The sequence below is a fragment of the Macaca mulatta genome, chromosome 5, assembly GCF_049350105.2.
Source record: "Macaca mulatta isolate MMU2019108-1 chromosome 5, T2T-MMU8v2.0, whole genome shotgun sequence".
NCBI lineage: Eukaryota > Metazoa > Chordata > Mammalia > Primates > Cercopithecidae > Macaca > Macaca mulatta.
In genome coordinates, this window is record NC_133410.1 from 63,040,681 (window position 1) to 63,055,362 (window position 14,682).

General features: G+C 40.2%; 1 protein-coding gene and 1 non-coding gene across 25 annotated transcripts in view; both read right to left on the reverse strand.

Moving 5' to 3' along the window:
• Positions 1-3,356: 3,356 nt before the first annotated feature.
• LOC114678598 (small nucleolar RNA U13) lies at positions 3,357-3,457 on the reverse strand. Its single transcript, XR_003730031.2, has one exon. It is a non-coding gene; the product is annotated as a small nucleolar RNA U13 (small nucleolar RNA).
• Positions 3,458-8,775: 5,318 nt separating this feature from the next.
• Positions 8,776-14,682, reverse strand: part of RUFY3 (RUN and FYVE domain containing 3) — a 101,460-nt gene continuing 95,553 nt past the window's right edge. For 8 of the 24 annotated variants that reach the window (XR_003729680.2, XR_013417949.1, XR_003729682.2 and 5 more), the window contains 3 exons: positions 12,660-12,687; positions 11,226-11,294; positions 8,776-9,130 (listed from right to left, as the gene is read on the reverse strand). Coding sequence is in view for 14 of the 24 variants with exons in the window: in XM_015138567.3 (XP_014994053.2) it covers positions 8,987-9,130; positions 11,226-11,294; positions 12,660-12,687 (241 nt within the window). In the remaining 10 variants the exon portion in view is untranslated. Of the gene's footprint in view, positions 9,131-11,225; positions 11,295-12,466; positions 12,688-14,682 lie in introns of all 24 variants that reach the window. The other 16 variants (XR_013417950.1, XR_013417946.1, XM_028848527.2 and 13 more) reach the window with 4 other exon arrangements.

A 14,682-nucleotide genomic window follows, 5' to 3' on the forward strand; every position in this document is an offset into this window, starting at 1 on the left:
GGCAGGAGAATGGTGTAAACTCCGGAGGCGGAGCTTGCAGTGAGCTGAGATCCGGCCACTGCACTCCAGCCCGGGCGACAGAGCGAGACTCCGTCTCAAAAAAAAAAAAAAAAAAAAAAAAATTTTACTAGAAGATGACAAACTTTTTCCTAAATGATCATCCTGTTTTACATTCCCAGAGTTCTAGTAGGTCCACATCCTTATCATTTGCTGTTGTCAGTCTATAATTTTAGCCATTGTGTGTGTAGTGGTATCTTCTGGTTTTAATTTGCTCTCCCTGACAATGAATAGTACTTTTTCATAAGCTTACTAGCCATTTGGATATCTTTAGTAAAGTTGAAGTGTCTGTTTCTTCTCTTATTCAGGATGATTTGCCATTCATTTATTTGTTTTTGTTTCTTATTTGCTGAAGAAATAAGATTAACCTGTAGGTTTCCATAATCTGAATTTGGCTGATTGCCTTTGTGTGATGTTTATCAACTGCTTTTCTATTGGCTTTGGTCTTAACTAATCTGCAGGAGTACTTTGTTCCTATAGTGAGCTTTAAATACCTTTTCCCCCCCAGGTTGTCCTCTTTGTTTGCTCATCATGGCAGAAGCTATTTTTACATGACTGAATTCTTAAATCTCCCCTTTTATAGTTTCAAGGTTTTATGTCAACGTTAGGAACATCTCAGTGAAATGGTTCTGAAAGCACTTGGGGATAAAGCATGAAGGTGTATAACCAAGGTAGACTCTAGAATATGGATAGACTCATTGAAGGTCACAAGGATCACCAAGGTAGTTTAAGAATCTTAATTTGAAGCCCACAGGCAAAACTTAACAAGTTTATTCAAAGACTGTGATTTGAAAACATACCTGGTTGCGGCCAGACTCGGTGGCTCACTCCTGTAATCCCAGCACTTTGGGAGGCCGAGGTGGGTGAATTACCTGAGACCAGGAGTCGGAGACTAGCCTGGCCAACATGGTGAAACCCCGTCTGTACTAAAAAATACCAAAATTAGCCGGGTGTGGTAGTGCATGCCTATAATCCCAGCTACTTGGGAGGCTGAGGCAGGAGAATTGCTTGAACCAGGGAGGCAGAGGTTGCAGTGAGCCGGGATCACGCCACTGCACTCCAGACTGGATGACAGCAAGACAAAAATAAACTGCGGAATACAAGCAATGTTATGCTAGAAGAACGTAGTATTTGTGATAGATGTTGTAATTGAATATGAATGACCCTTTACTTTTTCTTAACTTTACCTTCCACCAGCACACTCCATAATGATACTTTTGTGCCATAAAGCAGCATCCAGAATGCTAAGTCATTACTGCTTTCTGGAGACTTGTACAGCTTTTTCACTCTACTTGCCCTTGCCCTCTGGAAGCCTGAGTTACCTCTTCTTTACCATGCTTAATTATTAAGTCTTAGGGATCTGATATCCTCAGCGATGCTTACAACCACTTGCTTGTTCTTTTTTTTTTTTTTTTTTAAAGACAGGGTCTCACTCTGTCGCCCAGGTTGGAGTGCAGTGGTACAATAATCTTGGCTCACTGCAACCTCCGCCTCTTGGGTTCAAGCGATTCTCCTGCCTCAGCCTCCCGAGTAGCTGGGATTACAGGCATGCACCACCACACCAAGCCAATTTTTGTACTTTTAGTAGAGATGGGGTTTCACTACATTGACTGGTTTTGAACTCCTGGCCTCAAGTGATCTGCCTGCCTCGGCCTACCAAAGTACTGGGATTACAGGTGTGAGCCACTGTGCCTGGCCTACTGGTTCTATTTTTAAATTAATTCTACATTTCAAGATAATTCACTGACTAAAGTTTGTGCCACTTATTCTAGGTGTAGAAATTATGCTTGTCAGATACGTGGTTTCTGATTTGGTATATTGACTGACATGCTTACAACAATCTTTATACCATAGTAGTGTGTTAACATCAAAATTAACCTGTTCTCGGCCGGGTGCGGTGGCTCACGCCTGTAATCCCAGCACTTTGGGAGGCCGAGGCGGGTGGATCATGAGGTCAGGAGATCAAGATCATCCTGGCTAACACGGTGAAACCCCGTCTCTTCTAAAAATACAAAAAATTTGCCGGGTGTGGTGGCGGGCACCTGTAGTCCCAGCTACTAGGAGGCTGAGGTAGGAGAATGGCGTGAACCTGGGAGGCGGAGCTTACAGTGAGCCGAGATCATGCCACTGCACTCCAGCCTGGGCGACAGAGTGAGACTCCATCTCAAAAAAAAAAAAAAATAAATAAATAAATAAATAAATAAATAAATAAATAATTAACCTGTTCTTAGCATGGGAGACCTCAGTCATCGATGATAGTTCCCAAACCAGCTATTATCTAAGAATTATTAAGATTTGACTTGGTATAACATTTTGGGTAATACATTAGGCTAAGTTAATTTGAAAGAAGTTTTGCTGTAAATCAAAACAGGACCATTAAACTACTGAAATATAATTATTTAAAAAGGGCCCTCATTTTTTGGTGAACAAAACTGAAATGAGGCTGTAATGGAGAGCCTTCTTTCACATAATGGTTAAATCTCCTTTAAGAGTTTCATTATATGTTTTTATAACTTGACTTACAAATAGTGAATGAACTAAAGACTTTCTCATAGTTTCTATCTGCTTATCAACCTTGCAAAACTTGGAGTCTATTTGGAAATAAATAAGAACTGAAACTGCATTTAGGGATGAGTTCAGTCAGGTTCTATTGGGTTAGACTTTGAGTATGAAAGCACGATTTTTTAATATATAAACTTTATTTTAGAGTAGTTTTCGGTCACTGGTTGTGGTGGCTCATGCCTGTAATCCCAGCACTTCTGGAGGCCGAGTCTGGTGGATCATGGGGTCAGGAGTTCGAGACCACCCTGACCAACATGGTGACACCCCATCTCTGCTAAAAATACAAAAAATTAGCCAGGCATGGTGGTGCGTGCCTGTAATCCCAGCTACTAAGGAGGCTGAGGCAGGAGAATTGCTTGAACCCAGGAGGCAGAGGTTGCAGTGAGCTGAGATCGCGCCATTGCACTTCACCCTGGGCGACAGAGTGATACTCCATCTCAAAAAAAAAAAAAAAAAAAAGTTTTAGATATACAGAGACATTGCAAAAACAGTACAGAGTCCCTGTATACACCTCACCCACCTGTATACCTATTGTTAGTATCCTGCATTACTACAGGATATTTGTCACAACTAAGCAACCAACTTTGATACTTTACTGTTAACTAAATCGCACAGTTCAGATCTTTAGTTTTTTTCCAAATATTCTTTTCATTCCAGGATCCCACAATTACATTCATTTAACCACCTCAGATAGTTTTGTTTTTAATGACTTCAGATTCCCAACCTTTTTTTTTTCACATCAGATGGGGAATGTCCTGATGTAACAAGGCGTGAAGGAGGCACATCTAACACAGAAGTGTGAAAGCCCAGTCATGATGCTTATGAACTACAGAAGGATCTCAGACTTGGTTTTGATGACCATGACAGCGTTAAGGAGTACTAGTTGGTTTTGTAGAATGTCTGTGAAGTTTTCTGATTGTTTTCCTTCTGGTCTTAGGAGGAAGACCAAAAAGGGGCATTTTCATCACATCAAGGGTACCTGTTATTAATAGGGCTTATCACTCATGATATTAATACAAATGTTGATCATCTGGCCAAGATAGTGTTTGCCAGGTTACTATACAATTTTTTTTTCCTCTTTACATATTGTACTCAAAGCAAGTGACTAAGCACAATCCGTACTCGAAAGGTGGGGAGTTAAGCTCCATCTCCTTGAAGTGGGGGAGGCGGTATCTACATAATTATTTGGGCTTTTTCTGTATAGGAGAGATGCTACTGCTCCTTCATCAGGTCATTTATATCAATATGGACTCATGGGTACTTACTTTATCCTTTGGGTTATAATCCTAAGCTGCATTATTTACTTTGTTGCTGAGATTTGTTTCATCTTTGGCCCTTGGGCATTCTATCAGTTGGCTCCTGTGCCCCTTTCACATACCTGCATCCTTGTTTGTGGAACACTTCTTTACTTTCTGGCACTACAAGATACCCTCGACGGAGAATCAGCCATTTCTCTAGGGAGCCCTGATGCCTTTTCTTGGAGAACGGTATTAGAAAACAAGATTTGGGCATTGGATGTACCCGTTGCTGCTGGCATGTCTGCTGCTAGGCCCTCTCAGTGAACAGAGATATATGCATGTGTAGTAACTGAAATATACACACATAATTGTAATTACTTTCTGAATTCTTCTGGGAAGCAGTTTTTTAAAAAACTAGTAAAATATACATAAAACCTGCTGTTTTAACCATTTTTAAGCGTACATTTATGTGGCATTAAGTGCATTCACATTGCTGTGCAACCATTACCACCATCTGTCACCAGAATTTTTCATCTTCCTCCAACACAAACTGTACCTATTAAACACTGACTCCCCATTCTGCTCTTCCTTAAGCCCCTGGGAACCATCATTTTACTTTCTTTATGCTTTTGACTATTCTAGGTACTTAGTGTAAGTGGAGTCATACAATATTTGTCCTACGTATGACTGGCTTCACTTATCATGTCCTTAAGGTTCATCTATATCGTAGCATGTGTCAGAATTTGTTCTTAAAGTTGAATAATATTCAATCGTATGCATATACTAAATTTTGTTTACCCATTCATCCATTGATGGACACCTGGGTTGTCTCTACCTTTTGGCTATTTTGAATAATAGGGCTGTAAACACAGGTGTACAAGTATCTATAGAAGTTCCTGCTTTGAATTCTTTGGGGTGTATACCCAGAAATGGGTTTGCTGGATTATATATGGCAATTGTTTTTTTTTCTTTTTTCAGAAATCACCATACTGCTGTACCATTTTACATTCCCACCAACTGTGTACCTGAGTTCCAGTTTCTCTATGTCCTTGTCAACACTTGTTCTACTTTTTTGATAATAGCCACCTTAATAGGTTTATAAAGTGGTATCTCATTGTGGTTTTGATTTGTACACTTCCCCAGTGATTACTGATGTTGAGCTTTTCATGAACTTATTGGACATTTCTACATGTTTTTGCAAGAAGTGTCTATTCCAGTACTTTGCTCATTTTTTCAGGCTTTTTATTGTTGCAGGATTTCTTATTTACAAATGTTTTCTCCCATTCCTTGGGTTGCCTTTTCATTCTGCTGATAGTGTCCCTTGATGCACAAATTTTTAATTTTGCTGAAGTCCAATCTATTTTTCCTTTTGTTGGCTGTGCTTTTGATCATACCCAATAAATTACTGCTAAATCCAATGTCATGAAGCTTTTCCTTTATTTATTTTTTTTCTTTTTTAGACAGGGTCTTGCTCTGTCGCTTAGGCTGGAGTACAATAGCACAGTCTCAGTTCACTACAACTTCTACCTCCCAGGTTCACGCAATTCTCCTGCCTCAGCTGCTTGAGTAGCTGGGATTACAGGTGCCCACCACCACACCTGGCTAATGTTCATATTTTTAGTAGAGATGGGATTTCACCCTATTGGCCAGGCTGGTCTCCAACTCCTGACCTCAGGTGATACACCTGCCTCGACCTCCCTAAGTGCTGGGATTACAGGCGTGCACCACCACGCCGGGCCAATAATTCTTTTTCTTCTTTTTAAGAATTTAATAATTCTAGCTCTATTTTTCTTCCAACCTTAGTGGATGGAGCTAGTTCTTGATGCATTTTAAGTTAATATTTGCATATGGTGTAAGGGTCCAACTTTTGTTGTTGTTTTTTGGTATGTAGCTATCCAATCTTCCCAACACCATTTGTTGAAAAGACCATATTTTCTCCACTGAATGGCCTTGGCACCCTTGTCAAAAATCATCTGACCATATGTGTAAAGATTTACTTCTAGGCTCTTTTTCTATTCCATTGGTTTATATGCTAATTTTTATGCCAGTACCATACTGTTGGTTACTGTAGTTTTGTGTTAAACTTTGAGATCAGGAAGTATAAGACCTCCAACTTTGTTCTTTTTCAAGATTATTTTGAGTATTTGGGGGGGGGTCTCTTGACATTCTCTATGAATTCTAGGATAGATTTTTCTATATCTGCAGAAATGTTGGGATTTTCATAGGGACTATTGAATTTGTAGATTACTTTGGGTAGTATTGACATTTTAACAATATTAAGTCTTTGTCTCCATGAAAATATACATTTTTTTTTTCTTGGCCTCCCAAAGTGCTGGGATTACAGGTGTGGGCCACTGTGCCCTGCCAAATGTGATACTTCTATGTCTTAATTTTGTATGGCAACATTTTGAAGTTTTCAATGTACAAGTCTTGGCCTCTTTGGTTCAGTTTATACTATTGTAAATGATGGAAAGCACAATTTTAAAGGAAGATAGGCATACCATTAAGTCATGGTATTCATGACTTGGTCTCCTTGCTTTTATGGGAGGCTGCACTAATAACTAAAGATCTTTGGGACACTGTATACATTTTTTTTTTTTGAGATGGAATCTTGCTCTGTTGCCCAGGCTGAAGTGCAGTGGCGTGATCTCAGCTCACTGTAACCTCTGCCTCCCGGGTTCAAACGATTCTCCTGCCTCAGCCTCCCCAGTAGCTGGGATTACAGGCGCACGCCACCACGCCTGGCTAACTTCTGTATTTATTTATTTATTTAATTTATTTTAGTTGAGACGGGGCTTCACCACGTTGGCCAGGTTGGTCTCGAACTCCTGACCTCAAGTGATCCGCCTGCCTTGACCTCCCAAAGTGCTGGGATTACAAGTGTGAGCCACCGTGCCCAGCCTAAAAAAATTTTTTTAAAGGCTAGTATTTATGTGTAATTCTAAGTAAAGTCTCAAGTGACTATTCCTCCTTATATTGTGTGTTACAAATATCTTTTCAGATTAATTTAAAATTAATTATAAAATAACTTTTGCTAATTTAGGGCAACACTCCTTTAGTCCATTTTGTTCTCCACATTATGTATAGCACCTGTAAGTGTGCTGGCTCATGTAGGTGGCCAAAAAATAAAGACTCAAAACACAAATGTTATTTAGGGTAAAAAAAAGACAATCAACAAACTAGGCTAGAATTATCAGATTTTATTTTTCCCCAGAACTGTTAAACTTCAGCTTCACCAAGTAACAGGCTGACTTTTGGAATAACAACTCTTTCCCAAGCTGTTAACTCTTTCCAAGAGACAGAATTTATTAAAAAACATGGTTCCAGGATATTTCCTCCCCAGAATTCTAAACCAGTCACAGAAAGAATCATTACCTTCTTAGGTCTTGATTAGAATGAAACAATCTATAGACACATGTAACAGAATCAAAATAGTATATAATGTTTCTTGCCTTCTCTTGCTCAACACACTTCTCTCTTTTCCCCCAAAGAGTTTGTTACTCAAAGATGTGTAAGTACAGTCAGCCGTCCATATCCATGGGTTCTGCATCCATGGATTCAACCAACTGCCAATCAAAAATATTCAGAAGAAAAAAATTCCACAAAGTTCCAAAAAAGCAAAACTTGAATTTGCCGAACACCCAGCACTATGTTGAATCCATGCAAATGAAGTGATGTGTAGGTATTTTATTAGGTATAAGTAATCTTCAGATGATTTAAAGTACACAGAAAGATGTATGTAGGTTATATGCAAATACCATATAACCCATTCTATATAATGGGACTTGAGCACCCATGGATTCTGATATCCAGTTGGGTTCCTGGAACCAAACCCCCATGGATACCAAGGGTTGACTGTATTGCCCTTTCCAAGAAAGCATCTATCACCTTTCATTCATGACTCAGAATAAGGAACTCCTTATTCAAACGTTAAGTATTCCGAGCTAACTGTTCTCAGCCATCAACAAATTAAACTTGGCCAGGTGTGGTGGCTCATGCCTGTAATCTCAGCACTGTGGAAGTGAAGGTGGAGGACTGCTTAAGCCCAGGAGTTTGAAACCAGGCTGAGCAACCAATGAGACCCCACTAAAAAAAAAAAAAGAAAAAAAGAAAAAGAAAAAAAAAAAAAAAAAGCCAGTCCCAGCTACTTGGGAGGCTAAGGTGGGAGGATTGCTTGAGGCCCAGGAGAACAGGGATTCAGTGAGCTGTGATTGCACTACTGCACTCCAGCTTGGGCAACAGAACAAGACCCTGTCTCAAGAAAACAAACTTATTTTACTCTATATTTGACTTTGCTTTAATCAATATCTTCTATTTGCAAAAGCCAAACCCTATTTTGAAAACTCCTTACAATTTCCATTATGACTTGGAGAGGAAGATGGAGGGAACTGGGAAGAGTTGGCTTATTTTGTGGAAGGAGATTCTGAAAAGGGCAGTTATTTACTTTGAAGTCATTAAGTAGAAAAACAAATATTCTTTTTTTTGATAATGAAAACCCTTGTAGGTAAAGACCAGAAAATTCTAGTCCTGAAATTATAATATATTACAATATTGTTTTCAGTACATTCAGAATTTATATTACTTTTTAATTTCTTTTCCCTGAGATTGGGTTCACAGTTTGGTAGAAATACTTTAAAGAGGTAGTTAGTAGGGGTGAAGAGGAAACAATGTTTATGCTAACAGCACCTGGAAAAATAAGTAACATCTGTCATTTTGATCTCAGCATCTGTCTCTCCCCCTTGAATCTGCAAATGTAACAGAAGGAGATGATCATTTTCCTTTTTATTCTTATCTGCCTGGACTCTCTCCTATTACATCCACCCCAGTATCACTAATCATAAAAATGAGTTGCCCTTCCAAAGATATGCTATAAAGCAAACCCTCAATGTCAGGTTGTTTAGATTTAGAAGAGAAAGGCTCAAGTGAGTTCACTTTTATTCATACAGTCATTAGGGAAAATGAGCAAAATTTCCAGTAACCCCAACCACTGCCTTTTCTCCCTGGACCAGTTAATTCCTATCAACTCTTTAGTTGACTCTAAGAACTGGACTCTATGAGATCCTGACAGCTAAAACACTGGTACAGAAGAGCCAGCATAAACGTTTTGGTCCAGGTCTTGGCCTTCAGTCTTATGATGGGCTGGTGGAATATTGCTTCATCAGATGCTTGTGACAGGGATTGCAAACTCGCTCAGGCTTGATACTTGAAGGAAGAGGCAGTTCATTTGTTGAACAGGCATCACAGAAGGTTCCTCTGCAGTTCTTACACACATTCTATGAGGAGAAGAGGAGGTTAGGCGGGGAATAGAAGAGGTGTAAGGCATAAGGATTCATGGGATATAAAAAGCCAAATGTGGCAAATGTTCCATGCCTAATCAAATAATGACTGGATGTTTACTATGTGCCAGATAGTATCTGAACACAGGCACAATCTACAAAAAAGTTCACAGTCTAGTTTTTAGATTTAAATGAAAAGAAGCAGTGCCGTAGAGTTAAAAATAAAAACAGGTAACATAAAAATCACTTGTATTTAGAATATACTTCACACATCTGTTCCCCATACTCACTTTGAGGTAGGTTAGTTTTAAAATTAGTTTGCAAGTACCTGTGCATACACCAAATAAGGCAGTGAAAGAGCAATGGATTGAGTGAACAGGCTAGGATTAAAAAATGTGCTGAGTACGAACTGAAAGTATAATTCCTAATACACTGATGTGCTTAATGCTTTCCTGTGATCTCTGGTGCTCTAAGCACATCCACTGGGTTATAAGTGCAGCAGGAGCACAGCTTCCTGCATCTTGTTCATAGGAAATTGTTTGGTTTTCCTAAACGTTTTGCATCTTTAATGGTCAAGCACTGAGAGAGCAAGAAGTCACTATAGCAATGTCAGCAGTAAGGCTGTGATAGGGTGGTACGCACAAAGCTCCAAGCGTCCTATATAAAAAGCTGTGAAGAATAATTTCTCCCATGAAGTGCTACCTTCATGTCAAATAATTCATGTTCCTGAGGGTGAGAGGAGTAGGGGGTTGCTTTCATTTGAAAGCCTGAGAATTTTTGTCTGACACATAGAAGTTAAAGTTGCATGGCTTAGAAGAGGAAAGCCAGAATGAACAGTTTCTTCTATTTTGTAACATGTTTCTATAATTATAACTTCCAGTTCTATGAGGGCAGTTTATCTGTTCTCTGACTCTGTGAATTTAAGAGTAGGTCATACTATAATTTCATTTGTTAAAATTTGGCACGATCACAGATGCTGCTATGCAGGTCGTGATCCAGAATTTGAGCCTGTTTCCTGTATCTCTTCCAAGCACGTGTTTCACACGTTCATTTGTACATAACTTTTCTTGAGCATCTCCTATGGATTGGATACCATATTAGATGCTGGGGGATTCTGTGAACAAGACACAGGTCCAGCTATCAAGGGCACTCGTTCTTTCTGAATACTTCCCTAACTCTGCCTACCCTAGAATAACAAACTGGGAAGGTGCTCAGGCAGACACCCTTGAGGATTGGGTGGAAAACAAGTGGTCTAGCGGGGAGAGCTCATATTCTGTTCTGAGCAGGATAAAGTGCTGAAAGGACTGTGGACTTTGGAGCTAAAGCTAGGTTGGAACCTGGGCTTCATCACTTATGACTTAACTTTGGGAAATATAGTTAGCATTAGATGTTCAACGTTCTCCATTTATAAAATGACAGCTATGAAGGACATAAGCTTGAAAAGAACAGAGACTTGGTCTACTTTGTTCATTACTTTTTCTCCAGCACATTCTACACAGCAGGCACTCAATATTTACTTATACATTTCTATCTGCTTATTTGCTTTAAATTACATACTTTTTTGTTTATTTATTTTTAGACAGGTTGCTCTGTTGCCCAGGTTGGAGTACAATGGCGCAATCTCGGCTCACTGCAACCTCCGCCTCCCAGGTTCAAGCGATTCTCCTGTCTCAGCCTCCTGAGTAGCTGGGATTACAGGCGCCCGCCACCACGCCTAGCTTTTTTTTTTGTTTTTTGTATTTTTAGTAGAGATGTGGTTTCACCATGTTGGTCAGGCTGGTTTTGAACTCCTGACCTCGTGACCCACCCGCCTCAGCCCCCCAAAGTGCTGGGATTACAGGCATGAGTCACTGCGCCTGGCTGCTATTTATGTTTATTTTAACGGAAATTTACTGACATGAATTATTATGACTGAAAAAATAACAGGTACCCAGTAAATGCTTGCCCCTTTTGCTTTTCACCCCACCCCCAGCACTGTGAGCATGCACTCTGCACTCCATGCGGCAAAGTCCCTGTTACTCCTGGGGAGGGACTGGGGGGGGGTGCTGTAGACATTCCTATGAAAAACCTGTCCGTTTCTCACCACAGTTACCTTTGTTAGGCTGCCATCTTCCTGACATAGCTGACACACCTGTGGCTTTCCAGAGAGCAGCAGCTGATCCTAAACCACACAGTGAGCGGTTAGTTTTTCTTAGTGCCAGAAATATTAGTACTTTCAGAATATGCCTTTTTTACCTACAGTATTAATATAATCACACTATAGACTATCTGGAAACTAAATAAACCAATTACGAATAGGTAGTCCTACCACCATAATACCACTCGGAGAATCCCATCATTATGCTTCCAGCTCTTAGTTTTTATAATAACGTGATTTTACTTCTAAAAAGAAAATCCAACACATGCAAGTATAGAGTAAAAAGTTTTAACACCATCCCATTCCTCTTGCTTCACTCTACCATCAAGAATGGAAAGCACTGGGGGCTGGGCCTGGTGGCTCACACCTGTAATCCCAGCACTTTGGGAGGCCAAGGTGGGTGGATCACGAGGTCAGGAGTTCAAGACCAGCCTGGCTGACATGGCGAAACTCCATCTCTACTAAAAATACAAAAAAAAAAAAAAAAAAGCAAAGCTGGACATGGTGATGGGCGCCTGTAATCCCAGCTACTCAGGAGGCTGAGGCAGGGGAATCACTTGAACCTGGGACGTGGAGATTGCAGTGAGCTGAGATTGTGCCACAACACTCCACACTGGGTGACAGAGTGAAACTCTGTCTCAAAAAAAAAAAAAAAAAAAAAAAAGAATGGCAAGCATTGGGCATGGAAGCTCACACCTGTAATCCTAGCACTTCGGGAGGCCAAGGTGGGAAGATCACTTGAGCCCAGCCTGGGCAACATGATGAAACCTTATCTCTGTAGTCCTAGCTACTCGGGAGGCAGAAGTGGGAGGACTGCCTAAGCTCAGGAAGTCGAGGCTGCAGTGAGTTGAGATCGTCCACTGCACCCCAGCTTGGGCAATACGAGTGAGACCTTATCTCCATTTAGAAAAAAAAAAAAAAAGGATAGCAGTAGGATTTATTTTATTTTATAACCTGAGAGGTAAATGACAGGGTGACTCAGACATAGTAGCATTCACTGTCTTTCTCATGGGCTTGTCATAAACTATTAGATTCACAAAGTGTTTTATAATCATTTATGTTAGCTTATTTCTAAGTGATCAAAGCATCTTTTTTCTCTCCATTTTATGTAAAAGAAAACTAGAGGAAAGGATGTAAAGTGAACTCTCCTAGGTCTTATGTCAGGGATAATTTAAAATGTGAGAATGGATGTTTACTTAGTAAACTGTTCAGAGCTGTGCTACTTCCTGTGCGAGCTTCAGGCAATACGTATTTGTTCAGGGTATTGTTAGAAGGATGGTACACTGTATTCACGCATCTTCCGCCCATGCTACCTTATTTGCTGGCTAGGCACGGTTCAACCAACTTCATAATTTATACAAGATGTTTTGAAACAGGAGGCTGTGTTACCTGTTCATCCGTAGGGTGGGGTTGCAGCCTACAATGGAGAAGTAAAAAATCGTGACAAATAGGAACTTTATATTTCCATTTCTATCATTTCAATAAAAAGCTCAGAATACAAACATTTTTTCAAACAAGAAATACTGTAGGTCTTTTATATTACTAAGAACAACATAATTATTAATTTTGACCTCCAAGGAGAGGAAATTTTGCTTCTTAAAATGAATCACTAGAATCTGACCATTGACTTATTATATTAGGGTTCCCATTTAAAAACAGATGAAGTTATATTTTACATTCCTTTTTGCTATCAAAATATTCCCAATGTGTAAAACTCCAATGTGTAAAACTTCCCAATGTGTAAAACTCCAATGGTTCACTGGCCATATATTTTAGTAGCTTTTTTTCTATTTGATATTATGGAAATCTATACATTATCCATTATCACATGTTATATATTAGTCCTAAATATTCTTAAGATGTGAGCTTTAGCAAATTAATCCAAGAAGGGGAAATGAATGAGACTGTCACCAGAAAATCCATTCAGGTTGAAATATTTCTTCATGAGACTAAGCTGAGCTAACTCTGATGTTCCCAGCACGGACTAGAGCCTAAATGAGAGGCGAAGCAAAGCCCGCTCTCGGTTACAGGGAAAATGCACTACAGATTGCAATGGTTCCTATTCTTTTCACTTGAGTGGCAGTGTGACCACCAGACATACACCATGGGGTGACCAGATTTTCTGATGTTCCTTGCCATCATAATCCCAGGAAGCCTGGTATGTCTAACGATTGCAGCTATGACCAGAATAAGTCCTGGAAGTTGCTAATAGGTAGTGCAGAGCCAAAGCACTTAAAAACAGTAGACATGATAAACAGAAGCAACTTGGGTAAGTCATTCAGCCTCTCTGTGCGTCTCAGTTTTCTCATCTGTAAAGTTGCATTAGACAGTTTTGTAAGGAATATTAAATCATAAGGAGATAATGAATGTAAAACAAATTCTAAGTTGCAGAGCACAATTCAATTCAGATAAAAGGAAGCACTATTCTATATTCTCAGGACCTAAATCAGAAGTTGGCATTTAATACACACTCCTGATTGCTCAAGTAAATGACTTGATGTTAGTTTGGAACTAGGCTGACCCTGAAAGGCACCTGGAAGCCCAGGTTAATTTTATGGCCCTTCTAGTTCCCTTCTCTTTGCTTATGCCGATCTGTAATGTGAGATGGGTGACAGTTTAAGGTTAGCTCTGGATCAAACCATGCTCTTTGGGAGCAAAATTAAAGACTTTGGAATCATTCTGGCCTTTAAGGCAAGAAATGGGCATTTAGGCCAAGCACCTGCAAACTGGACTGTGTAATTTCTCTTCTCCAGCAGCTACTTTTGCTCCAGATGACACACTACCTCATTCTTTTTGGTTTTTTTTTTTTTGAGATGGAGTCTTGCTCATTGCCCAGGCTGGAGTGCAGTGGCGCGATCTCGGCTCACTGCAAGTTCCACCTCCCAGGTTCATGCCATTCTCCTGTCTCAGCCTCCCAAGTAGCTGGGACTACAGGCGCCACCCCCCCATGCTCGGCTAATTTTTTGTATTTTTAGCAGAGATGGGGTTTCACCGTGTTAGCCAGGATGGTCTCGATCTCCTGACCTCGTGATCCGCCCGCCTCGGCCTCCCAAAGTGCTGGGATTACAAGCGTGAGCCACCGCGCCTGGCCACTACCTCATTCTTAAGGTGACACAGCCTGGCTAGGGACAGCTGTATAGTTCTCTCAAAACCCTACTATGGTATCCTTCCTCATCACTAACTGCTTCCTCCACCTTTTAAAGTAGACCTTTATGTTTAGAGCAGTTAGATTCACAGCCAAATTGAGTAGAAGGTACAGAGACTTCCCACATGCCTCCTGCCCCATCCCTGGTCTCTTTATCAACATGCTGCACCAGAGTGGTACATTTGTTACAACTGATGAACCTACACTGACACGACATCATCACCCAGAGTCTACAGTTCACATTAAGGTTCACCCTTGGTGGTGTCT